General features: G+C 43.7%; 4 protein-coding genes across 6 annotated transcripts in view; 2 read left to right on the forward strand and 2 right to left on the reverse strand.

The window, feature by feature from the left end:
- Positions 1 to 145: 145 nt before the first annotated feature.
- gba1 (glucosylceramidase beta 1) lies at positions 146 to 5876 on the forward strand. 2 transcript variants are annotated; one of them, XM_080500693.1, is made up of 12 exons: positions 146 to 243; positions 393 to 470; positions 614 to 805; positions 895 to 1041; positions 1999 to 2132; positions 2240 to 2412; positions 2961 to 3050; positions 3141 to 3288; positions 4059 to 4283; positions 4685 to 4848; positions 4950 to 5066; positions 5449 to 5876. In XM_080500693.1, the coding sequence occupies exons 2-12, from the start codon at positions 398 to 400 to the stop codon at positions 5552 to 5554; spliced, it is 1569 nt and encodes a 522-aa protein (XP_080356819.1). In that variant the 5' UTR covers positions 146 to 243; positions 393 to 397; the 3' UTR covers positions 5555 to 5876. The 2 variants fall into 2 exon arrangements, with proteins under 2 accessions (XP_080356819.1, XP_080356820.1); XM_080500694.1 differs by lacking the exons at positions 4685 to 4848; positions 4950 to 5066; positions 5449 to 5876 and adding an exon at positions 4377 to 4633.
- Positions 5877 to 6003: 127 nt separating this feature from the next.
- Positions 6004 to 13672, reverse strand: rnf115a (ring finger protein 115a). Its single transcript, XM_080500763.1, has 9 exons — positions 13540 to 13672; positions 10966 to 11024; positions 10671 to 10725; positions 10196 to 10479; positions 10006 to 10074; positions 9849 to 9921; positions 9666 to 9759; positions 8002 to 8117; positions 6004 to 7144 (listed from the first exon to the last, which is right to left on the reverse strand). Exons 1-9 carry the CDS (start codon positions 13615 to 13617, stop codon positions 7025 to 7027), a joined length of 948 nt encoding a protein of 315 aa, XP_080356889.1. The 5' UTR covers positions 13618 to 13672; the 3' UTR covers positions 6004 to 7024.
- A 23-nt stretch (positions 13673 to 13695) lies between these two features.
- On the forward strand, positions 13696 to 20249 carry polr3c (polymerase (RNA) III (DNA directed) polypeptide C). Of its 2 annotated transcripts, XM_080500762.1 has the most exons (13): positions 13697 to 13824; positions 15442 to 15588; positions 15744 to 16008; positions 16187 to 16500; positions 16606 to 16710; positions 17364 to 17537; positions 17621 to 17672; positions 17754 to 17814; positions 17895 to 18045; positions 18792 to 18893; positions 18981 to 19030; positions 19166 to 19315; positions 20048 to 20249. In XM_080500762.1, the coding sequence occupies exons 2-13, from the start codon at positions 15442 to 15444 to the stop codon at positions 20127 to 20129; spliced, it is 1653 nt and encodes a 550-aa protein (XP_080356888.1). In that variant the 5' UTR covers positions 13697 to 13824; the 3' UTR covers positions 20130 to 20249. The 2 variants fall into 2 exon arrangements, with proteins under 2 accessions (XP_080356887.1, XP_080356888.1); XM_080500761.1 differs by having other exon boundaries at positions 13696 to 13824; positions 16187 to 16710.
- Positions 20250 to 20302: 53 nt separating this feature from the next.
- The window catches only part of itga10 (integrin, alpha 10), a 28592-nt gene continuing 23793 nt past the window's right edge, over positions 20303 to 25101 (reverse strand). The window contains exons 17-30 of the mRNA XM_080500760.1: positions 24895 to 25037; positions 24698 to 24808; positions 23154 to 23239; positions 22923 to 23064; positions 22713 to 22805; positions 22517 to 22593; positions 22220 to 22309; positions 22021 to 22105; positions 21564 to 21677; positions 21385 to 21492; positions 21169 to 21282; positions 20995 to 21090; positions 20803 to 20916; positions 20303 to 20722 (exon numbers count right to left, since the gene is read on the reverse strand). Of these exons, the coding sequence (XP_080356886.1) occupies positions 20669 to 20722; positions 20803 to 20916; positions 20995 to 21090; positions 21169 to 21282; positions 21385 to 21492; positions 21564 to 21677; positions 22021 to 22105; positions 22220 to 22309; positions 22517 to 22593; positions 22713 to 22805; positions 22923 to 23064; positions 23154 to 23239; positions 24698 to 24808; positions 24895 to 25037 (1427 nt within the window). The 3' untranslated portion in view covers positions 20303 to 20668. The remainder of the gene's footprint in view (positions 20723 to 20802; positions 20917 to 20994; positions 21091 to 21168; positions 21283 to 21384; positions 21493 to 21563; positions 21678 to 22020; positions 22106 to 22219; positions 22310 to 22516; positions 22594 to 22712; positions 22806 to 22922; positions 23065 to 23153; positions 23240 to 24697; positions 24809 to 24894; positions 25038 to 25101) is intronic.

A 25101-nucleotide genomic window follows, 5' to 3' on the forward strand; every position in this document is an offset into this window, starting at 1 on the left:
GTACAATAACAATGAAATTCAGCCTTCGTCGTGATTGTGATCATGAGCTCGTGACCCCGGATGACACAGCGCCCCCTGGCTGCAGGCACCGGTCACTACATGATCAGTCATGTGACCGCATCTGAAGTCACGTGACCGGCTGAGAGAGAAAGTGAACATGCTGCTTCATCAGGGAGGTCAAGACTTAAAGTAAATGCGTGTTTGCGACAGGATATGACAAGTTTCCTCTGTGGAACCTCTCCGGTGAGTTCAAGCTTCATTTCTCTGACTGACAGGGCGGTGAGACACACGTGTGTCAGCTGAGTAAACAAACATACAAACAAACAGGTCGTGTATATTCAGTTAAATTTTGACGTATTTAGCTTTCATTAGGATTTATGTTGTCTTTTCAGATAAAATGTCGGTGTCATGGTCGACATCCGTCCTGTTGGCTCTCGTTGTCTCTGCAGCACAAGTGATCCTTTCTCATGGTTTGACACACACACACACACAGACACACACACACACACACACACACACATACACACACACACACACACACAGAGTTTTACTTCTTTAACTGCTGCTTGAACGTGCAGAAAACTCGTGATTCCCTGCTATATTCCTCTTCCAGGAAGCAATAAATGCGTTGCCAGGAGCTTCGGCCAGGACTCTGTGGTGTGTGAGTGTAACTCAACCTACTGTGACAGTGTGGGCTCTGTCACACTGCCTCCTCTGGGGAGCTTCTCCTCCTACCTGAGCAGCATGGCCGGCAGCAGGCTGGAGGTCGCCCAGGGTCACGTCCAGGCCCACGGCTCTGGAGCAGGTGGGTGGAGGTGCGGAGTGGGCTGGGTTTGCGCGGGAGGAGGTGTAGGGGCGTTTAACCAACATTTGTTCTGGTTTTCTTCCCATCAGGCCTCAGGCTGACCATCGTCCCCCAGCAGAAGTACCAGAGGATCAGGGGCTTCGGTGGGTCGATGACGGACGCTGCAGCCGTCAACATCCTCTCTCTGTCTGCGGGGGCACAGGAGCAGCTGCTGCGCCAGTATTTCTCCAGTGAAGGTATATTGCGTCAAGAAACATCCAAACACAAACGGAGAGAGGTGGAAAAACCACTCCAGCTCCACATTCATACCTGTGGCCGGTTCAGAGCTCCTGGCGTGGAACAGGGAGAACATGCAAACGACGAGTGTGAACCACTAAAGCACATTCTTGATATGCAGTTGTTTATGTCGTGCTTTAAGGATTAACACACTTCATGGAAAGAACTGCAGTGAATCCATCACGTTTGTTTCTTACTCAAAACACAACGCGAGCTGTATCAGAATGAAGCTTTTCATAGTCGACATTAAATATATTACGTCATGTGAAAGGCCCATATTTCACTGTGCTATTAACATTGTTTTGAACTTCACCTTGACAAAAGGTAAGCAAAAAACTCCGCAACTGTCACAGTGTTTGAGCTCATGCTTTTACACAATTATTTGACTAATCACATTAGGCTTCCAGTAAATTCAGTTCTGAGGAGAAGCATTTTAACAACACGTTTAACAGTTTAACCCCCAGATTGTCGCTGCTGCTGCTGCAAACCTCTCCACGTCCCCTCGACAACCCCCCACGCGACTAAATTCAGTGATTTTACTGTACAATATAGACATGGCTGCATTATGTAATCTTTATCATACTCCCACTGTGTGAATTATTTAAATGCCATCTTGTCAATTATTAACACTTTCATGTAATTTCATCACGATGGGTATTTATAGAGTATAAAGGAAAGTACTGACTGTTACACAATGACCAGACCAATTATTTTGGATAATATGTATAAGAAATTAACTATGATGGCAATAAATATGTGAGCTGACCTATTATATACATGAAAGGGAAACATGGATTTAATTCACAAAGCCTGAATCGATCTTTTTTTTTTTTTTTTTTTTAATCTCCAAAATGAAACATTTTAAGAGAAGTAAAGTCTTAAGTGTGACTTCCTGTTGTCGGTGTGTATTATTTCAGGTATCGGCTACAGTGTGGTGCGCGTGCCCATGGCCAGCTGTGACTTCTCCACACGTCTGTACACGTACGCCGATGGACCTGGAGACTACGGCCTCGATAACTTCACTCTGGCTCCTGAAGACATCAACATGAAGGTTTTTCAATCATTTATTTTAGTTATTTTTTTTTTTTTTTGTTCATGCACACAAACAATATATTTTTCCATCTGTTCCGGTCTCATCTCTCCTCCGCCCCCTCCCAGATCCCCCTCCTGCAGCGTGCCCAGGCCTTGTCTCCAAGGCGCCTGTCCCTGCTGGCCAGCGCCTGGAGCGCCCCCGCCTGGATGAAGACCAACGGCGCTCTGGTAGGAAAAGGATCCCTGAAGGGCCAGCCGGGAGGGAAGGAGCATAAAACATGGGCTCGGTACTACGTCAGGTGAGCAGGAGGCTTCACCTCAAACCCATGTGTGGCAGGAGCTTTGGACTGATTTCAAATCCATAATTTAACATGTTCAATTGGAAAAAAACAACGGAGTCGGTAGATATTTATACTTCCTTTTTACTTTCGTTCTATTGACTCAATGTGTTTTTTTAATTTATATATGTACGACAACAAGTACAACAATTATCTTAAATTTGCAATGTAAAACAATTCTATTACTTTCCTAAATTGCTCACAATCCATCATCTAGTGATCCTACAAATGCACGTATTTCTTTGGAAACCTTGGCTTTTGTCTCTGAAAGTGCCTTGTAACGACTGTGTTGTATTTGATGCTATATAAATTAAGCTGAATTGATTTTAGGACAGCTTCTCTGCTTCCCATTCCGTATCAGCTTTTCAAAAACAAGTTAAATCATACTGGCCTCACTTTGTCAAAACATATTTTATGTGTAAACATGATTAACATATTTCCTATTCCTACACCCAGCATTATGTATTATCTATACTGTTTGAGAGAGAGTGCATTTGTTCCCCTCCCAGGTTCCTGGAGGAATATGCAAAGTTTAACTTGACCTTCTGGGCACTGACCACAGGAAACGAGCCCTCTGCAGGAAAGATGACAAACTACAGGTCCGCCAAATGATTTTATATGAAGCAAAAATCCCGGCAGACTTCAACAATGACGCGACAGACTGAGGAGGATTTCTGTTCTCGCTGCAGCTTCCAGGCTCTGGGCTTCACTCCGGAGGAGCAGAGGGACTGGGTGGCCCTGGACCTGGGCCCAGCCCTGCACGCCTCCTCATTCCCACACACTCACATCCTCATACTGGATGACAACCGCCTGCTGCTGCCTCACTGGGCCAAAGTGGTGAGTCCAAGGACGAAGGGAGAGAGAGAGAGAGAGGGAGGAGAAGTCACAGCAAACTTTATTTTACCTGAGGCCACCCGGGTAGCGCAAACAGGCCGACTCTAGAATAACACGTGTCAATAGTCAGCATAAGGAATAGTTGATTTTTTTTTTATATATATATATATATCTTGACTGACAGGATTCACCCTAAAGGCAAATGTATGTCTTTTGGAGTTGTTGAAATACGTGTGTATTTGCCAAAAAGTCCCATAAAACAATCCAGTACAAGTCAACATCTACATTAAACAAACATCTGTGACACTTCAGCACAATTTTCAAGTGATTTTGAAGTAATTTATAGCCCGTTTCATAATTAAATGTTTGAAAAACACTGAGAAGGATATCGACATTTGCTCAAAACATTAATCCTTTCCACTTATCAAACGATCAAAGCCTCTGGTGGAAAAGAAGTCGACTTGTCCTTTATAACAAGACACGCTTTATAGCTTGTGTAGCGGTGAAAGTACCTGCTATGAATCTTTCTCAAAGGTCCCTGAAAGGTTCCCTGGTATTTATTGAGACTGATGGCTCATAAAAACACAATCGCTCTTCGAATGCATCAACAACTTCTTAATTTATTGTCGAACAATGAAGTCTTTTATTTTGTTGAAGTTACGAGGGCAAGCAAATATTACAAATGTAAAGGATTCAAAGACTTTTTTAAGACTCTCTGTGGCCTAAGGTTTTTTTTGTTTGTTTGTTTTTTCCTCCTCCTCATCCCACTCCAGGTTCTGAATGATGTTCATGCAGGGAGGTACATTCACGGCGTGGCCGTGCACTGGTACCTGGACAGTCTGGTCCCGGCTGAGCTCAGCCTGGGAGCCACCCACCACCTCTTCCCGGAGTATTACCTGTTCGGTACGGAGGCCTGCGCCGGCTGGAGCCCGCTGGACCGCGGAGTGAAGCTGGGGAGCTGGAAGAGGGCTGAACAGTACGCACACGATATCATCGAGGTGAGATCATCTCGTCTCCTCGCCGGAGGTGTTTTTTTTTTTTTCATGTGCTTGTTCGGTCAGATCCGCCCGAACAGATGTGATCTTCGACAGGCTGCGAGCAGCTCCAGACAGGTGAGTCACCTCCCTCCGCCGCTGCAGCGCAGGCTCTCAGGTCACGCTCGGCTGCACACGCTCGTCCCCGCGAACTTGCCCGCAGGTCGTCGGAGCAAGCTGGAACTGGTGTTTTCTTTCTTCACTCTCCCTCTCAGGTGAAACTGGATTCCCCTCCAGTCTATCCATTTTGCATGGGCGCATTCAGGCCTGACAAAACCTTGAAGACTGGAGGAATTTGTCTTTGCATGTTGTTGAAACGTATTAAAAAAAAACCCAAAATGAAAACTGTGTGTTCTGCATGGCAGGACTTGAATCATTATGTTGTGGGCTGGACCGATTGGAACCTGGCCTTGGACCGGACCGGCGGCCCAAACTGGGTTGAAAACTTTGTCGACAGTCCCGTCATAGTGGACGTAAAACGAGACGCCTTCTACAAGCAGCCAACCTTCTACAGCGTGGCCCATTTCAGGTTAGTCACATAGGTTTTCTCCACATCAAATGTAATCTTTCACGTTTTCTCTCACTCACACACACACACACACACACACACACACACACCTCTCTCTGCAGTAAGTTCTTGTTGGAGGGGTCCCAGAGAGTCGGGGTGTCTGCCGGCCAAGAGACGGAGCTGGAATTCTCCGCCTTCATCCGACCAGACAACTCATCGGTGCTCGTCGTATTGAACAGGTGATTTCTTTAAAATGTTAAAAGACCTGAGAACTCAAATCTTGTGCTTGTAGTTGAAGACTCGCTTTTATTTAGCGTAATCCTGTTACATTTTGTTGTATGTGAGCAAAAAAAAAAACACGATTACATATATGAATATTCCAGATATGAGGAAACTTTCCCTCAGTGTTCTTTTAAAAACTGTGCAGGTGTACCTCAAAGAATTGATGCTGTTTTGTAGGCAAAGGGTGGTCACACTACCGTACCGAGATTAAAACCCCTTTCCAAGGCTGCAAGTCTCTTCGACTTGGATGAATTGATCTATGTTCATAAAGTGGGACTCAAATGTCCTAGAATTTGTTCACATGAAATGACGCCAAGTTGTGTGTGTGTGTGTCATTAGGTCAGCGTCAGAGATCAAGTTTGACATCTGGGATCCTGCTGTGGGTTACATCTCCTCCACCGCTCCGGCTCGCTCACTGATCACACTGGCTTGGAAAACATCCTGATCAATAATAGAGTTTATGCACTGTGCACCTGCATCACTTGAACCACAATCCAGAGAGATCACACGCAGTCAAAGAATATTTAGAATAAAGCACTCTCACCACTAAAGCGAAGATTAATGTGTGTTTTCATGAAGTGCTGCTGGCATGAAAGATTTAAAAGTTAAAATTAACTTCAGCAAACAAAAACCTGAGCATTTTCATTTTTGATTTCATTTCTTTATGCAGCTTTTTTGATCAGAATTTACTCTTAAACGTCAGAATAAATGGTGCGGCACTGGTGCCTTGCTTGAAGTGTCTTAAAACATGTACAGATGTTGTAAATGGCTACTGGATCTTAATTTTATACTAAATAAAGCCTGTGTATTGTTCAAAATGTCTTTCTTTTTTATTGTCGGGCATAGAGGAACCAGGAGATCAATGAAAGTACGAGTTGTTTTTTTTGTCAATTTATTAATACATCATAGACATTTTTTCATATATATAATATACAGTTTGATAACCAGGTATTTCACATTTGCGTCTCCATTCTGTTTTGTTTTTTTTCAACTTTGCAAACCTTAAGTTGGACTAAAATTATTTACATCAAAAAGTGATAATGAGAAAGAAAGACAGCCATAAACGGGAATAAAAATGACAAGAGGGATTTCGTTGGTTTTAATGTATATACACACCAGGAGGAATATGTTTTAATCTAGTTTCTGATGAGGGGCCGAGCAGACGGGAGACGTTTTCAGTGCGTCGAGTCCTGAAAGCGGCGAGGAATCCCTTCTTTTTCCTCCAAACCTACAGTTCCACGGCATAAAACGACAATGGCTTGTCATGAAAAACCCTCCGTAGGGGGGGGGGTTCCACCGATGTGAACGCACCACAGAGCGCATGGACAAAATAACATGAACACCTTGTACAATTAATCCGACAAAAAAAAAAAAAAAACACTACCGTAAAATATAAACAGTTCATCCGACTTGATCGTGAACGGAGGGGAAACGCTAAGCTTGGTGAGAGCTATCGGGTGTTCATGTTGTGTATGCCAAGAGAGAAAGTTTCCCCTACAGTCTTCCCAGAGGCCTGACGGGGCTCCGTCGCGGGACTCTGCACATCTTCGGATGGAAAACGAGGACATGGGGTCGATGTAAAGTCTGGCATTTCTCCGCCATAGCGTGGTTGTAAGCAGTACATTTAAAAAGGAACATTTCTGAAGGGTGGAAGTTGAGAAAACGGTTTTTTTTTTTTTAAGGACAGTGATCTAGGTTGATTCTTTTTATTTTTCGGTAGAAATGAAAGAAATTACAGGTCAAGCAGACCCCCAAGCGGACTGGTTGAGAAGAAAGGCATTAAAATTAAAAATACAAAAAAAGTCGGGACTGAGATGGTGGTGATGGGAGAGAAACACAGGAAAGTGAGAAAACGTTTAATCTTCCCGGTGTGCTGCTGGATGTGGGCGAGGGGAGGGGGGGATGGGTGGGCGCCTCAGAAGGACCATCTCTCCTGTGTGCGGGGGTCCATGGAGAGGGAGGGGGACTCTGACGGGGGCTGGTTGCTGCTGTCTTCTCCGTTCAAACTCTTCCTACACACTGGACATGTGTCATGCTGCAGAGCACAACGCACACAGCATTAGTCTGCCTCTCTGCACAATGACTCTGGGGTTTTTATTTTTTATTCTTTCTTTCAAAGTGAATGCAACACAACCCTTTTCTAGTGGCCACGGTTGTTCATAATGGCCTATTACCAGGGCAGACCTTACAGTCGACTTCAGCTGTCCAGATGGAAACCTCCACACACGGATGATCATTTGATCAGTTAGTAAGCAAAACGTCCAAAATTCCATTTACCCTGATTAGATTTTCAGTCTGGTTTGTGGCCGTTGAAGGAGGCAGAGAACACGTCCGTGTGTTTTCTAACTGTGGGAGGATGAGCCCGACTGACTCACACCACACAGGAAGCCAAGTGAACATTATTTGACAATTTTTCAAACTATAACTTCTTATTCTTAAGAGGGGAGGAAATTAAACAACTTGTCTTCTCTGTAAAAGGTCTCCATATATATAGTCAACAGTTACGTTTGTTTAATCATTAAATCGTCACAGAGAATAAATTCAGTTCTAATAATGTTTTTCAATCAAATAATTTAAAGTTTCACCTCCAACTTGATTTGGTGTCATTATGTCTTAAACTTTTAAAATGACAAAGGGTGAAGCAATTGTCTCAAGCACTTCTCTACAGTCTGGACAGAAATACATTTCTCAGTGTGTTTTGGAAAATGGAACATTTGTTCTCTTATTGAATTAACTATAAAATGACCTACGGGGTTCTAGTATGTACTGTAGACTTTGAATACAAGACTGATAAGCAACAACTTGGTTGTTCATAAAGAAAGAATAACAATATGTCAATGTGTCATTTATGACGTGTACCACCATTTCAAACAGCAGAACGTGGCCACTCACCATTTCCAGCCATGGTACTATACAGTCTGAATGAAAGAAGTGGTTACAGGGTAGCTGTCTGACTGGCTCTCCTACTGAAAAGTCCTCTTTGCACACTGGACACTCCATACAGCAGTCTGCGGGAGAGAAGACGGCAATGCGTTTTCAATGGTTCACATGGGATCTCTGGTCGTGAAAGTCGGGAAACTCAATGAAACTTCTGAATGTTTCAAGTCTCCTCGAGGAGCCCAACCTGTGTGTACGTCGGTAAATATAGCCCCAGATCATTAAAAAAAAATAGAGGCAGATCAAAAAAAAAAAAAAAAAAAACGGCACAATGTCTAATTCATCCCAGTAGGTCAGCTGTCACATTTAAAGGCTTTGCTGCATAACCAAGAATACAGAACCGAGTTAAAATAGGACAGCGAGCATACAAAGGGATGGATCCCCCCCCCCCCCCCCCCCACCCTCCACAAAAAAAGGAAAGAATAGCAGGGAGGAGGTGATGGAGCGGAGAAGTCATCTTCAAGTAATTGATGGAGCAACCTGTTGATACTGCCAAGGTTAATGGGCGTTTTGTCCCAAACAGACACAGTTTCAGAGGCGACTCTTGGCAGACGTGAGCGTATTAAAGCCCGGGAGTCATTTCATGCTGCACAGACTTTTAATTAGATGACAAAATTATAATTGGCTTATTTTTGGGCTGGACTGCAGCAGGAGGTGTCACTTCTCCAGGCCCGTTAGGGATCTCGGTACATTTCAGACAAACTTTGACACCTTTATGCCGCCGACTGACGACGACTGGCTTAAGATTGTTAAGGTAAAAAAAAAAAAAAGGGTGTGAGAGAATCATCGGTGAAACACGTTTCCTTTTAGCAACGACCGTCACCCCACTAATTGGAAAAGCTAGAAAAGTCGTGCAATCTCTTGCACCCTTACAATAAAAATCCCTCATTTCAAACTGAAATTCATATGTTCAAATGGAAAAAAAAAAGTGAACACCCTCTTGTGAAAGCAAATACAATTATTACTGGTTGTACTGAAATCTCTCTGCCCCACTGAGCCTAACTGCTGGAGTTCACCGTTTCCCCATTTCAAAATTCTAATTAATTCATAATAAATAAAGAGACGGCTCCACAAACAGTCGGTAAGGAACCTCAAAGTCATTTCTAATTCCAGCTTTACTACGTCTCTACAATTCAATCGAGAAATAGCCAACTCTGACCAAGAAAAAAAAAAAAGTACACAGTAACTTTGTCATTGCAGGTGTAATTATTTTTTTTTTAATTGATTTTAAAATGTTACTAATAACTTTTAAAGCATGATTAACATGACTGGAAATCATAAAGCACAACTGGCTTCAACAGGAGAAATGTAACACTTACAAATTACTCTGGTTGTAATATAGTAATAAGAGCTACATACAGTACTGTGCTCAAGTTTTGTTTTTGTGGGTTTTTTTTGTAACCAGCCTGTGTTATATAATGCCACTTATCATGCAACTCCTGTAGAAAGAACGTCTGAATGGCTCCAAATCTATTGTGCAGCACACAACTCTAAGTACGTATTGCCCCAACTCCCTGAAATCTCCACACATGGAGGGTTAAACCTCCAGACACACTGGCAGGACTGCAGCCTGTACTACAAGGACACGACGTGATGAGGCAGTGAGGAAATTGACTCACCTGCTTGTTCCTGAGAGATATTGACAGTTGGGAGAGAGGAGATCTTCTCTTTCTCTGCCGGAGGAGGTCCCGTGTTCTCCAACTGACCTAGTAACTACACACACGTATACGTGCATATTTATGAGCAAGGAAGAGTTTACAGGATCACAAACACGCTAATGACTTTTGAAAAGTTCGAGTCACCTGCGTTATGACAGCGTCTAACCCTCCCTGGCCCCACGCGTAATCCCCCGGGTTAGAGTGCAGCATCCCTGTCCTGATGGAGACACAGTGCAACGTTGTGACACAACGGCATTTAAAACAGTGCCGACACAGTGATGCAGCCGCGACGTCGCGTTACCAAGAGAGGGGAGGCGAGCCGGGGACTCCGGAGTTGGCAAAGAGACCAGCAAGAAACTGTTGTACGATCCTGACGGAGAAAAACACAAGAGTTGGTGTCACTGCCAAACGGACGAACAGCTCCAGTCGCAGAAGCATCGCCGTGGGAGTGCGAGAGGTGGCGGCACCACACAGTTGCTTCAGTTACTCACCCTTCCACTGCAGGCGAGTGGTCTGGCCGACTGCTGCCTCCGGACCTGTATCTCCTCTGGCTGTTGAGACGTGGCGGGCGCCCCGGGCCCCAGTGTTCCCCGACTCCCAGTAGACCGCCCATAGGCCCCCCGAGGCCGGCTGGGACCGATCCCCCGATCGGCCCCCCTCCCAACCCCGCCAGGTCACTGAAGCTCCCCAGGCGTCCGCCGGGGAGCCGGGGTTCTGAGTCAGGAGTGTCGCTGTCTGTTGTGAAAGGCCGCTCCAGTAACAAGAGGTGCCACAGCTACAGCCGTGTCGTGATCACAAGGAACAGAGGGATTGAAATGGAGGATTAAAATGGCAGGAAACAATAAAAAAAATACAATCAAATAAAGTCAGAGAGAAATGAATGACAAGCACAGACAGTCAGGAAAATAACGCTAGATAGATTCTTGATTCTGTGTTCATTCTTATTCTTCTCATATCAGTTCATACCTCCGCAAACTGTGTGGCTGTGTCATCGAGCCCGTTAGCTCCGCCCTCTAGGAGGCTGAAACAAACAATACACATTATCAACAACCGGCACTGGACCCTGTTCACATGTGAAGCTTCAGTGTTTGGTCTGGAACAAAAACTGCAGCGTGAGGTTGAACGGCGCACTTTTAACATTTTCTTCAATCCACGAATCTGCTTCCTCTCTTTCTTTTTCTTTCTTCAGCCCAGCACTAACATGTAATATGCCACCATGTTCCGTCTGCAGAACTGAAAAAGACACACCAAAGTTCCGTACCTGGAGTCTTCTGGTACTTCCTCTATGAAGCCTGATTCACATCGTGGACAGATGTACTCCTGGAAAGAGTCACAATATGCTGAGTCACATGACCGTCAAACACGTTTGAGGGCCGTATTCAAATGTTCGGTTTTTGGCACACCCAATGTCTCTGAACTATAAAGGAGATAACACAAACGACACCGATGAATGTTTATTCATCTCTGCGTTCAGATTTACTGACAGACACGACTGGATGTAGAAGAGCTGTTGTTCATTGTGGGTGAATTAATGTTTTGGGACTTTTCAGTCATATTTTCTAAGAAAATAATTAGGAGGTGATGAGGAATTTTCTGTTACATGTGTAGGAAGATTAAAAAACAATGTTTGTTAAAAAATTATGGATGCTCAGCACATGTATAAATAAGCCAGTGTTTATATGAATGCGACTGAGGAGGTAGAGCTGGTCTGCCAACCACGCCTAAAGTGCTGGTTTTGTGAGAAACAACTGCAACACAATGAGGAAACACTGCTGCCAGTCTGTATAATGAACGCACACGTTATTCTTCCACAATAAACCAGTGTTGCTTTATCATGCTCATACAGTTAAAAGAGAAGAGACTAATACCTTTGCCAAACAACATATGTTGTGGAAAAAGTAGGTTACACGTTGATCTTTGCGAAGAGTAATACCATGATCAAACTTGTAAGACGGTTTAGAAATCTCCTTTATCTTGGCTTACAAATGTGGGGACCAAATACTAATTTCATGCTCTGAATGGGTTAAAAAAAAACAACCGACAACTCTGCAGTCAGCACAAACGGCTCGTGTCAGTAGCACGTCATTTGCTCACAGGTTATCCAGTCAGTGTTTTTAACTGGGTTCATGACTGCCAGAAGCCCCTTGGGACATACCGTAGTAGCGTGACGTGATAATTCTGGGCGTTGTAATCACTTGGCTCTCTGAAGACATGCCACAGGACGAGTGTGTGAAAGACAGCAGAGCCAGTTTAACGTCAGTGACTGGCCTGCCTGGAATTACCCTTCGCCATACCATAAAAATAAGGATTCAGCTGACAAGGCAATCTGCTTCACTCACCAACTTCCTGACATGGTGACTGACAGCCACACGGGCGAGCTGAAATACATGGTTTATATTCATGTGTTTTCTTCAGACAATATTTACCAAAGAAACTACTTGGACTGTTACCATGTTTCACTTTTTATTTCCAATCTGCTTGCTAGAATAACAACATTTGACCTCGGAAAAAGGTTAATGATTATATAAAGGTTTTTGCCCAGTCGAGGACCTAAAAGTCATGAATATCAAATAGACACCGGAGCAAAACACACATGCATCAAAACCGACTTCAATGGGTAACAAAATGTATCACTGTGGACCAAGTAATGTCGTAACTGCCTGATTGTTAAGCCGTAACGCTTTATAACATCACAAATTAAATTAAACTAACCTTTCAAAATTTTGAATAGGCATCTCAAATCATATGTCTTACACATTTAATTAACATTACAGCCTCATTGAAGTTCCAATATAATCAAGCTGATTGTAGTAGCCACTTAATGTGAGAATCATCACCATGTCTTTATTTATGATGAGTTAGTTTCACTTATCCACCATGTCTGTCCTCATTACGGATGTTCCCCTTATTATTAGATTTTACCATATGAATGCGACACAATAGATGACAAAATAAGATTTCCCTTGGAGATAAATATGAAGATTGTGATATGAACCTGGGTTGTTTCCAGTTTCAAACACGAATAGTGTCCTTGTCTGAGATCTAATCTTCCAAGCAAAAGAACATCATAAAAATGAGCCGCATGTTATTCAATGGATTACTTGAAATGTTTTTAAGCTATATAAAAAAGTATTGTATTACAAAAGTAACAGAGCTTTATTAAAATTAATTTATTTCAACAAAATGTTCCAAAAGATTGACCACGGGGTGTAAATAAAAGAAGAATCAATCTCGGTAGGCTGTGGGAAATGTTAAAGAGCATCTAAATGTTGATAGAATGGTAGAAAATGTTGCTTATATTTGTGTCTGGACTTTTAACATAAGGTCACGTTTAGCTTCAAAACTGAAACTAAACACTAAAGTATGTTCCAGAAAATCCCCGAACTTATCTTGACAAGAGAAACAAAAACCAAAGACATAATAAGGCCACCGACCGTGTACCAATTCTTATAAATGCAGACAAAAAAAAAACCTATAGTCCATTTTGTCTGGGTTTTTTTGTTTTGGTATATAAAAACAACAACACAAGATCTTCGAGCTGTCAAACCAACGATTCAAACAGCAAATTCATCAAATCCACTTTAACACAAACATGCCTGGCGAAATCTGCCCCCTTTGGATTTTAAAGTTATGATTCGGATGAGAGATGTGTGGCTGGTTCGAGTTTATTTGGAGATTTAACAACAACAGACGCTCTTGACTGCTAACAGGCTAGCTGAGCTTTAGCAGGGACAGGCGAGCCAAGCTGGCGCTTCACCGCACAAAGACGGAGCTGTCAGCCGCCTGTATCTGACAGCAGCGGGCGAGAGGAGGGCGGAAAAGGCGCAGGACTTACCGGGAGTTTGGGGTTCACTTCTCCCTTACAGCAGTGACAGAAAAACCGATGCGGGGGAACAGCCGCAGCCTCCGCCATCTTGGCCAGCAGACGAGCACACAAACAGTGACGTCGGTCCTCCACGAGCTGAAGACAGCTGTCCGCCTCGAGCCCGGCATGCACCGCGGCGAATCCCGGAAGTGTCCGCGTGCAGGGTCCTCACGCTGGGGGTACGCTTCAGGGGAGCGCCGGTGGACTGACTGGACACGTCAAGCGTGGATGCCCTGAAACAACTCCGTGAGAAAGGTTTGTTTAAACTTTATCAGTTCTACTTCTACATCCTGACGGCATGATGCTCACGTGTTGTCCTCTGGGTTATCCACAACGTCACACCATCAGCGCCCCATAACAGCACAATAACAAACTTGATGCATTGTGGTAACAATCAATGACAGATAGTTGTCTTTCTCCATAATTAGGTTTTTTTTGCACTTCAGTGAGCTTTACTCCATGTAATGCTTGACATCCAGCTTGTGACAGTCGTCATTTTGGGACCGTTCGTCATAACGTCAGTGACTGTTTATTTGTCACCATGTATTTTTAATTTTCTTTTTGTTATTCCTGAGGGGGGTGGGGGTGTTGGATGCCAATAATTATACTGAATATCACGTCACTGTTGATCACATATGGTCATCATGTGCCTGTAGGACTGTTGTATGTCACCATACACGATGGTTTTTTGTGTTTCTTGTGTATTTGGCTTTTGTTGTTGTGTTTTTTTTTAAATTCATTAATTCATTTCAGGCACATGACATTTCAAACATTTTGTGCAATCACATTCATTACCAATGCACCCCCTACACGCACACGTAACCATAACGCAGTACACCATTTGATGATAATTAATAATATAATTAAATTGGAGCTTATGACAATATAGTTATACATAATCTATGTTTAAATATACCCACTCATATTTATCAAAACACCTCATATATCCGATTAACATGCCTGTTGTTCAAAACAAAGTAATACAAATATCTTGAAAGAATAAAAGTGAAATCAAAATACTGTCTTAAATGTATACGCCACTATTCCTAATGGCTTGGGAGGATTAGAAGCAGTAGAAGTGATGATGATTTAATTTGACTCTTAAGTCAAATTAAATCAATAATTAAAATCTCAATCCACAGCATGCCATTTACTTGGAGAAAATTACCAGTCCCTACTGAAGACGTCCACAGTTTTTAAATCACCTTTGGTAATTGTCAAATGTTTAGATAATTGTTTTCCCTGCCATAGTGTTATTTTGATTCTTTGTCTGAGAAATATGCTTTGAATGTAGATTTTTCACCCTCTTTCTTATATATGTGCATAATATAAAGTGGATTTAAATTGTATTTATTTTAGACTCCTAGTGAAGCATCCATACATTTTCTATACCGTGCTGGGTTTGACTGGCTGCCTTAGACTTTCGAGTAAGATTTACAGGGTTCTTTTTTCTAAATCTTTATCCTATCGATTTAATTTAACTTGAGTATTTTTTAAAAACAACACTTGTGATTTAGTACAATTTAGAAAATATTACAGTTGTACACATTTTCTGTAGTCTTTAACACGGATCATAAAAAGCTAGAAAAATAAAACAGCTGGCAGAGTATCTTGTAAGTATTTAGGTTAATTGTAAAAAAAAACCACGATTATGTCATATGCTTAAACTATTTTGAAAATTCGGGGACATCATTGCGTGCAGTCGCTGTCTTTTTTAATGCATTTTAGTAAAATGCAATACTGCTAATATTGGTAACAAAGGTTTCTTTTGCTGTTGCACTGATTTTAAATCTTAAAGCCACCCTTTTGTTTTTACAAACTTTTCTTCTTTATGTCCTTTATTTTTCTTCTTCTTCTTCTGCGTTTGTGCAGATGACTTCCCAGGAGGTGCGTCTGTGTGGTCTGCTGCTACGGGAGCACTTTGGAGAGGTGGTGGAGAAAGTGGGAAGGCACCTGCTCAGGAGTGGAGCGCAAAACCTGAGAACCATCATTCATGAAACTGGCGTCTCGCTAAAACTGGTAGAACACACACACACACACACACACACACGAGAGTGCTTCAAACGAGTTCAGACTTATAACAATTGATCTGAATGTGATGTGCATTTTTTTCTTGTTTCTTCCCCCCCCCCCCCTTTTTTTTTTTTTTCTTTTCTTTCTATTTTCTTCTCCAGGTGAAGAAGTCTTTGTGTGTGCTCGTCCAACATGGGATCTGTCTGTACAGCCCGGGCCGCAAAGGACCTGGGAGCCCCACAGAGTATCGCACCAGCGACGACCTCATCCTGAGGATTCTCCGTTACCCCCGTTACATCTACACGGCCAAAACGCTGTACGGCGACACGGGAGAGCTGATCGTCGAGGAGCTATTACAGCGGGGCCACATGACGCTGAGCAGCACGGTCAAGACGGTTGCAGACCGTCTCACACAGAACATGGAAGGTCAGTGTTTCTCTCAGTCAGACGTCTCAAATGTCGCTCCCGTTTTCTGAATGTTTTGAGTTGTGCTTCTCTTATGATCGGCGGTTGTCGATACTCATTTGGCATAACTTTAGTAACAGTAACTTTATTTTGTCCAGCAACCGACTTAACAGCAGGTTTCTCTGTTTTCCCCCCGTAGAGGGGCGGAGCATGGATTACAGTGAAGTGTCCTCTGCCTTTTCCAAACTGGTGGAGACTCATTTCCTCCAGCGCTGTCCTCCAGCTGCTGCAGCAGCAGCACCAACGAAGGACGGCACCAGTCCAGCTGCAGGACCCGCTGCCGTCCCCGGCACTGCTTCTGCCCCCGTCAGCGTTGCCCCGCCCACACCAGAGAGCTTCCCCGACTGCTATAGGGTACCTCAAGTGACGCTGACGGGGCGAGGAAAGCGCCAGCTGGCCGTCGAGGATGGGGAGGAGCAAAGGAGCGCCAAACGAGCCAGGATGGATTCGTCAGTCAGTGAAGAGTCTCGCCGGTTTAAACTCTTCTCTCACGTTGTTCTTCACCTCCGGCTCGTGAGACCGTCTGACCTCCGTTGCGTCTGGTTTTCTTCTGCGCAGGCTCATGGCGACGAGGGGATATACTGGCAGGTGAATTTTGAGCGGTTCCATCAGCACTTTAGAGACCAGGCCATCGTCAGCGCTGTCGCCAACAAGCTGGACCAGGTCAGGCTCACACATGCTTCACATCTGTTATTTATATTTGAAAGTACAGCCAGTATTTAAAAAAAAAGCAAAAGTGTATGTATAGTGGTTATTACTCGTAATGAAAATGTTCCCAGTTTCAGTCCAGGTTGAGCTTCGAGGCATCTCTCTGCAGTTTGCATGTTCTCCCTGTTTCAGTCCGAATGTGTGGAACTGTCCCACCTCTGTGGGCCTCAGGTGGAAAAACCAGAATCTGGATGGAACAGAGAATGTTTCAGTATTCTAAAAGCTAGGCTACCTTGGACAACGTGAATTATTATTATTATTATTATTATAGAAAACCCTTCAAACCATTGACTGCCTGAACATGTTCCCATATATTTAACTACACATAAAAAAAAACTCCACATAATTTGTTATACGTCAATATTTTTCAGACTTATGACAATGAAACTGAAAACATTTTTTTTTTTTTTTATTGTTACTGGAGGACACAATTATTGTAGTTAGAGGTTGCGAGTGAAGAAATAACTGAGACGACAATTAACTTTTTATTTAATAGACTTTATTAGCTTTATTATAACGGGCCCAGTTTAGCTTGCTGGTTTCGCGCACTGGCACCGTTTAATAGTTATTTTGGGGTTTTTTATTGGATCTTTTTTTCTGAACTGTAGACGAGCAGTGAAATCGTGAGAACCATGTTGAGGATGAGTGAGGTGACGACGTCGCCCACGGCCGCCTGCACGAAGCCCCTCTCAGCCAACGAGGTCTTCAGGTCCCTTCCCGTTGGCTACAACATCGCCAGACCCATCTTGGACCAGTACCTCACGCTGCTGGTCGACGACCCGGTAATGACCACAGAATGTGGTTTAACTGTGATTCTTAACCAGAAAGTTTTAACTCATCTCTTTTGCTTGTCTCTTCTCTTCAGATGGAGTTTGTGGGGAAGGCTGGTGAAAGCGGAGGAGGGATGTTCGTTGTCAGTATCCTTCGTTTACAAACGGTTCTTTACGTTTAACGTGTGGAATAGAAATCGAAGTTCCTTTCCTGAGTTCCACACTCAGATCTGCACAGGTCGCTGGCTAACTTGGCGCGAGCCACGCTGGAGTCCGCGGTGCAGGAGAGGTGAGTCGCTTGTGGATCTTCACGGCGCGTCGTCCCGTCGGGAAAACCTCTCAATTCGCCCTCTTTTAAAAACTCGTCAGATTTGGCTCCCGATCCGCTCGCATCTTCCGTCTGTTGCTGCGGAAACGCCACCTGGAGCAGAAGCAGGTGGAGGATTTCGCCATGATTCCCGCCAAAGAGGCGAAGGACATGTTGTACACACTGCTGTCGCAGAACCTGGTGCAACTGCAGGTGTGTGCAGGATGGAGTGAATGACGGGACTGGTGAACAACACAGTCACACAACAAGGAAGAGCAGCTAAACCAGTGGATACTTATATTGTTTTTAATGTAATTAGTCTGTGCAAGCTTGTCATGTTTTCTAATGACAAGTGCAACCCAACGTTAGAATATCTTAGAAAACATTTTTTAATACACTCACGATATCTAAACTTTTACTATTGTGTGCGACATTTGGAGCTGCTGTGATAACTACATTTCTCCATGTGGGATCAAGATTCACCCCCAAAAAATTTCAGTTTCAGTTATGATTATGGTTATGTTTTAAAAAAAATCTTACGAAATATTTTGGTTAACTGTATTTGTCTTTCATGACTTATAGGCTGAAATTGGTAAGCAAAAACAATTGAACAATTTAAAGTATGTATTAAATTACTTATTTATTTACTATATATTTATATGGTTAAAAACGAAAGTGCCAGTGGATGAGTAACTGGATGAAAAGAAATGGAAATTGAAAAGCATAATTCAGACTTTTTTTTTCATCTTCTTCTTTTTTACCTTTTGTCACTAATTGGATGAGATATTTTAAAACCTCACTTGGCAAAATGTGTTTTGTGAATCACTGTTCAGATGATTGCACAAAGTGCCCATTTGGCTGTTTGACTGAGGAGACATGATGATTTGTGCCAAAGCTTAAAAGAAATTCTGCTCCACCTCCACTTCCTCTGACAACAACTGTTATATATTTATTTTCAGGAAATCCCGAAGACCCCTGACTACGCACCGTCTCGCACCTTCTATCTTTACACTGTTAACCAGCTCCCGACAGCCCGGATGCTGCTGCAGAATTGTTTTAAGGTACAGCGGAGAACATTCGGCGCTCTGGATGAAAAGAATATACAACTTAGTCTCAATGTGTCTGTGGTTGTTTTTTTTCTTTTGTAGACGGTGGCCAATCTCATAGAGCGACGACTGTTTGAGACCAAAGAGAGCAAGTGAGTCTCTCACGAGTTGTTTTCTTTTTCTTTTTCTTTTTTCAGGCCAGTTAATTTCATATAATCAACTTTCAGGTTTGTTTTCACACGCTGCTCCACAGATGAGAAGGATGATTGGGTTTGTTTGGTTTGCAGGCGCCTCCTGGACAAATCTCAGCGAATTGAAGCCATTCTGGCGTCTCTGCAGGGCAGCGGGGCCGAGCCCGAGCAGCTGACCGAGGTCGAGGAGATGATCACAGCTCCCGAGAAGCAACAGCTGGATTCCTTAAAGCTTCACGTTAACAAGTAGGAGCTCAAATTCAAAACCTTGCCTCTGGTGAGGCATGAGTCTTTTTTTATGTTCTTGTAATTTTTAATATTAATATTTCATGACCAAGTGTTGCATTTGTGTGTAATTAATTATTTCTTTGTTTATGAGTTTTAGTGTCTCTATTTCTTTTCTCTGCGCGAAGGCACACATACTGTGAAGGCCATAGTTTTCCACGTTTCGGCTCTGCACACACAATGGATTTGAAATTAATCAATTAAAATGTTCTTTAAGTGCAAACCCACATCCAAATCAAGTTGACAGTTTGATATTTGCCGTCTGATAAAACCCAGAAGTAACTGTTCAAATGGCTGCCCGTCTGTTGATTCGGTGTGTCCTTCAGATAAAGATGTGGTACTTTAGGTCTATGAGTGGATTTGTATTCAGGAACAAGATGAAGTCCAGAGCCGTCACTGTCTTCGGGCAGACTGGTGAAATCACTCCTCAGATAAAAGTAAAAACCTGGTTTAGATCAAAAATCATACATCTTTTTATTTAATTTCAAATCCATTGTCATTGTGTACAGAACTGAAACTCCTGCTAAAGTCCAAGTCTGTTGTGATATAGGGGTGTGCGTATTTGTGGTGGACATGTTTCTTTGTATCTCTTTATCCGTTTTATGTCTCCGACACTTTTAAACTACATTTAACGGTCTGAGAGTTGCTTTACACACAAGTAAACATGATCTGTTTTCCCTTTTTTTTCACCAGGTTAGATTCAGCTGAAAATCAAGTTGATGAAACCATCTTTCTTCTCGAGTCCTACGTCAACTCCACCAGCACATCCAGCTGAGTTATTTGTGGCACTTCTCAGATATGACTTTTTTTGTCATGATGGTTTTATAGGTTTGTTTGGGGTTTTTTTTTAGGTTTGAGTGTTTTTGTTGGAAGAAGAATAAAATCTGAATTCTGAGTTTTTTTTATAGTTTGATTTCCACAGCGAGCAATGAAAAAAAACAGATCAAATCTATAAAAATGTTTTAATTACATTAAAGAACAAACAAAAACTGTAGGAACACGTGATTGAATTATAAAACCATGAAAATGCCTGTAAGTTAAATAGAAGAGGTTGTGGTTTAATACACTTTCCTTAAAAACGAAACAAAAACAAAAAAAGATTATTTACATAAGTGCCCCCGACCCTGGAAAATAGTGGGTAGTGCATTTCTGTTGGACCCTCTTGATGCTCGCTTTGGTCCCGAGAGTCCTGTTCTGAGAACCGACGTCTTTTGAGTCCCATCCCAGGACCGTCTCTGCTCGGTAGGAGGCGGACTCCACTCATCTGGTCGTCGTCACGATGAAGAGCTGCTGTCATGGCAGTAAAATTGTAGCTCAGTCCTCGTGGTTTTCATCCTCTCCTCTTTGTTTCCGCGTGAAAAATCCAAGCTAAGAAGAAGATTACATTCATGTCACATTGTCATACCTTTCATGAATGAGCAGTGGGTTTAAACCTCGATGTGTCTCACCTTCCATAGTATAAATATGATGAGCGCGAGGAGCAGCAAACCTCCTATGATGCTACCGATCAGGATCCAGAGCGAGATGGGAATAGCTCGGCCCTTCAGCACCTCCAGAACAGTCTGACAAGGAGGGAAATGAGATCAGAGGAGGACACGATTTTCCTTCATTATGCCTCTTCAGTCCATCTGCAGCCTTACCTCCCTCCAGACAGTTCCTGTGCCCAGAGTGATGAGGTTAGTCTCCTGAGCCGCGAGGTGGTAGGCGCCTATTATCTTCACTGACTTATATTTGGCCTAGAGAAAGAGGCGCAGACGGCGTGACCAATGCTCGTGTCACAGGACAGAGGAGTGAGCATCTGTTGCGTAACTCACTTTTCTGAAAAAGTCGTCATGAACTCTGCGGCTGATGCGAACGACGGCAGCCTGCCCCCTCAGAAGCTGCTGGACTTCACACACGATCTCGACACACCAGGACCTGCTGCAGTTCTACATATGGAGATAACGAAGGCACACCGATAAAAGACGATTACATACACAGTGGTGCGCCGCAGGGTTTTAACAGCTCGGCTGCAGCAAAGAGGGCCTCACCAGTATGTCATTCTGCACCATGTCTTCAGGGTGGAGGGGGCGCACATCCCTCTGTTTGGCCTTCAGCTGGCTGGGATCACTCAGCACGCTGCAGTTCACTCCTGTGGCCTGCAGCGAGATTTAAGTAAGTCAGACCTGAGCCAGAAATGCGACACGGAATGCACAGGCGTGCCGCTCACGTTGTACGAGAAGACATCGGTGACTGTCATGAAGACTCGGTCTCCTGCAGCCACAGCGGGGAGATGCAGTTGCAGCTCCAGATTACTCACGGAGTAGCAGCCCAGATTCTGCACCTGCAAACACCAACACAGATGTATAGAGATGTATAGGGAGCTTCACAAAGCTTGGAACCACTTAAACAGATGCTTTGTGCCAAAAACTAGATAAATTAAGGTTACATTTTCCCCCCCCACATTTGAATTGAAGTTGCGAATTTCATTTTAGTTCATAAGTTAATTTCTTTTCCCCCCCAAAACAACTGTTTATCCTATGTTTCGAGCTGGAGGCCATATTTAATCACAATTACATAAAAAAAAATAAAAAACGCTTTAGGGCATTTGTATTAAATGTTTTCGGGTTAGAAACAAGTGGCTCCAAAAAATTCCCCATGATTTTCTATTTCATACACATCTTTACCCTGAGGTGTGTGTGAAACTCTGGCCCGATTGCTTCTGACACTGTCCGTGTCGGGTGGACCTCATAGCGGTTCAAATTAGAATCACTGCACAGAAAGAAAAAAAATGAAAAGACGACAGCACATGAACATCGGTACAAAGAAAAGGAAGGGATTTAAAAAAAAAAAAAAAAAAAATCCTATGAAAGTAGAACTACAAACCTGCTGACAAACAGATCTGGTTCATACTGAACAAAAGTCTGCAGCTGCACACTGTTGTCCCCCAGAGTCTCCTCTCGCTCCACACTGTCACTGCAAGACAGACGGACACAGCTCAGAGGACAAACACATGATCAGGGACTTTAGTTTGAACCTGGTTGTGAAATTAAAACACAAAATAAAATTACAAAACTTGTCCAATATAATTAATCTTTAATGCCAAAATTGAAAACAAAAATAAAAATCAAATCTATATGTTTCTGGTATGCAGGTAATTCTGCTTCATATTGAGAGAGCCACCTGGCGGCGTTCAGCTTCATTTGGACTCGACTGTGCAAAGACGTGCAGCTGAACTCAAACTCCAGCATGAAGTTAACCTGCAGACAAACCAGAAAGAGAGAACAACCCGTCAGAGCAGCACGCTACCTGGAGCAAGTGAAGTGCGAGTGGGCCGAGTCAAGAGACCGATGGAGCTGTTTTGTCAGAGTGATCGTACCTTTGACTGTGAGCGGAACACCGGGTAGCTGACGTTACACGAGTGGCTGTTTGAGCCGAGGGCCGTACACTCGATCTTAAAGTGGGCGTCCTCCTACGACGACAGAAAATGGAGATAATAAAAGAGGATCTGCTAGACATCGCGTGTAGACACGTGTGCGGCCGCCGACACGTGAGGCTGCATGTGTTTTCAAGTGACCGTGTGATTTACCCGAATGCTCAGGCTGGAGAAGTGGAGGTTGCGTGAATAGTGCAACGTCAGACTCGTGTTGTAGGCGTTTTCCAGTCTGTTCTCAAGCTGCACCTCCACTGCCAGACGCCTACGAGGGCTGCGAATCACATAAGGCTTCTGTCTGTGGAGAAAACACAAAAGAGAGCGAACATCCGAATGAGAGGTCTGGTGTGGAAGAAAGGCCAGAGGAAAAGCTCGAATGGCCTGTACCTCGTTCCAGAGATGTCCATGTGAGCCTGCAGCACCAGGTCTGTGGTGCACACGTCATCCTCACCACAGTCTTTGAAGAAGGGGATCTGTAAGTGTAAGTGGAGGTGTTGTATAGTTCAGTTTAAGGAGTAATAATGCAGACGGGAAGCTGGCAGGGCAGGAAAGTTTTAGTCAAGCCAGAGGGTAAAATGACGTACATCTTCTATCAAGTTAACCATGAACCAAGAATCAAAAGGGCACATTTCAGGAAACCTGAGTTCCTACTGCTCAGTTCCTTGTCAATTCAAGTACTGACGTTTATTTTTTGTCACACTGAACAGAGTACATCAAGTTACAAAGATTGTCACTCTTGTGATTTAACTATTACCAGGACTTGGTTTCTGGTATGAGCTTCAAAGTAAGACACTACTGTTTAAATTTAACATAAATGACATTGACCTTTGTGATGAATGGATATGTGGAGCTAGCAGAATGACTGCTGACCTTCAAAGACACAAACACTTTTCAATGTATATTTGTAGCCCTATTTGCCTGTTCGTGTGGTGTTAGTGGTTTTTCCACAGGGCTTAGTGCAGTAGTGTCGTAGTAGTGCTTTAGAGTTCTGCTTTCAGCCACTGCTGCTGACGAGCTTCGGCGAAAAGGGAAGCACTGCGGGTAAGCCTTCCCCTGTCAGTACGTAGCCTCTCCTAAGTCAAGACTGCCAACGCGCCTCCTCGTGGCAACACATGGAGACTGGGAACCCTGCGGCCCCAGGCTGAGTTGTTGGGGGATCTTGGAGCAGCATGAGTCTCGAAGATGCGGTGTGCATGGCCCACCGGCGTGTGGACACGCCCTGGCACCCATCAATCATGCCCCAGCTCTGGGTTAAATAGTGGAGAGACGACTACCCACTCCGGCGGATGAGGGTCAACCGACACCCCAACGGCCAAGTAGTCATGGCGCTGAGCATGTCGCCTCCGGGGCGGGTGAGGGACATGTCCCCAACGGCCATCATGTTCAGACCAGTTCGTGCCAAGGTCAGTCCTCTGGTCTCCAGTTCATTGACCGCTGCATGTAGCTACCACAGTGATAGGAGTCTCTCTGAGGCCGCTCTGTGGTGCACCTATATGCAGGATGTGAGTATGGAAGAGGGCAGCCTACTCACACACACACACCAAGGGGAGCACCCTGTGGTGTGTGTAACAACACACCCGCTACTGACATTGATGTCCCCCATCGCCAGGCATGACGGGGACAGAAGTATAAGTAAGTACCTGTTCGTCATTCACATTTAACTATTACCTTTTCGTGAGGTTCACCATTACTCACCTTTCTCATACTCGTGATGCTGCTTATTTATTTTTTTTAATGAAAAAGTCAAGTAAGATGATAATCTAAAGAAAATATCAATTTGATGTGACCATCTTTTCACTGCCAAACGTGACTCAATCATTTGCACACTAACGTCTATTAGCTAGGATTTTAATCAAACGGAAAATTGGCTCATGCTACAATCTTCTCCCTTAATTTTTATTTCTCTGTTATTCTGTTATTTCTGCACTCACTGATTTCTTGACCGTGGTGGGCCAGCCCTCATCCAGCACTGGACCGCTCTCGGTGTTGTTGATCTTAAACCGCAGTGAGAAGCTGATGGGGCGGATGTAATCTGCCGTGTCCTGTGTTGATGGCACAGAAGTACGTTAACTCTTCATCCCGTGTCATTAAAAGCAAAGACATGCACCATGTGTGTAGCAACGCTCACGTAGACGTGGAAAGGCAGATTGTGACAGACAGTTTTTGCCGTGTGGACCGGGAGTGTCAGCTGGGTCTGTCTGTGTGAGCTGTCGTCGAACAGCGCTCGCGCAGAGATCTTCCTGTCATCCAACATGGCCGACACCCACAAATCTGAGAGGGGACAAGTGACCGAGACAGAAAATCAATACTTTGAATGACTTGGCAGTTTTCAAGA

The sequence above is a fragment of the Blennius ocellaris genome, assembly GCF_963422515.1.
Source record: "Blennius ocellaris genome assembly, chromosome: 8".
NCBI classification, from domain to species: domain Eukaryota; kingdom Metazoa; phylum Chordata; class Actinopteri; order Blenniiformes; family Blenniidae; genus Blennius; species Blennius ocellaris.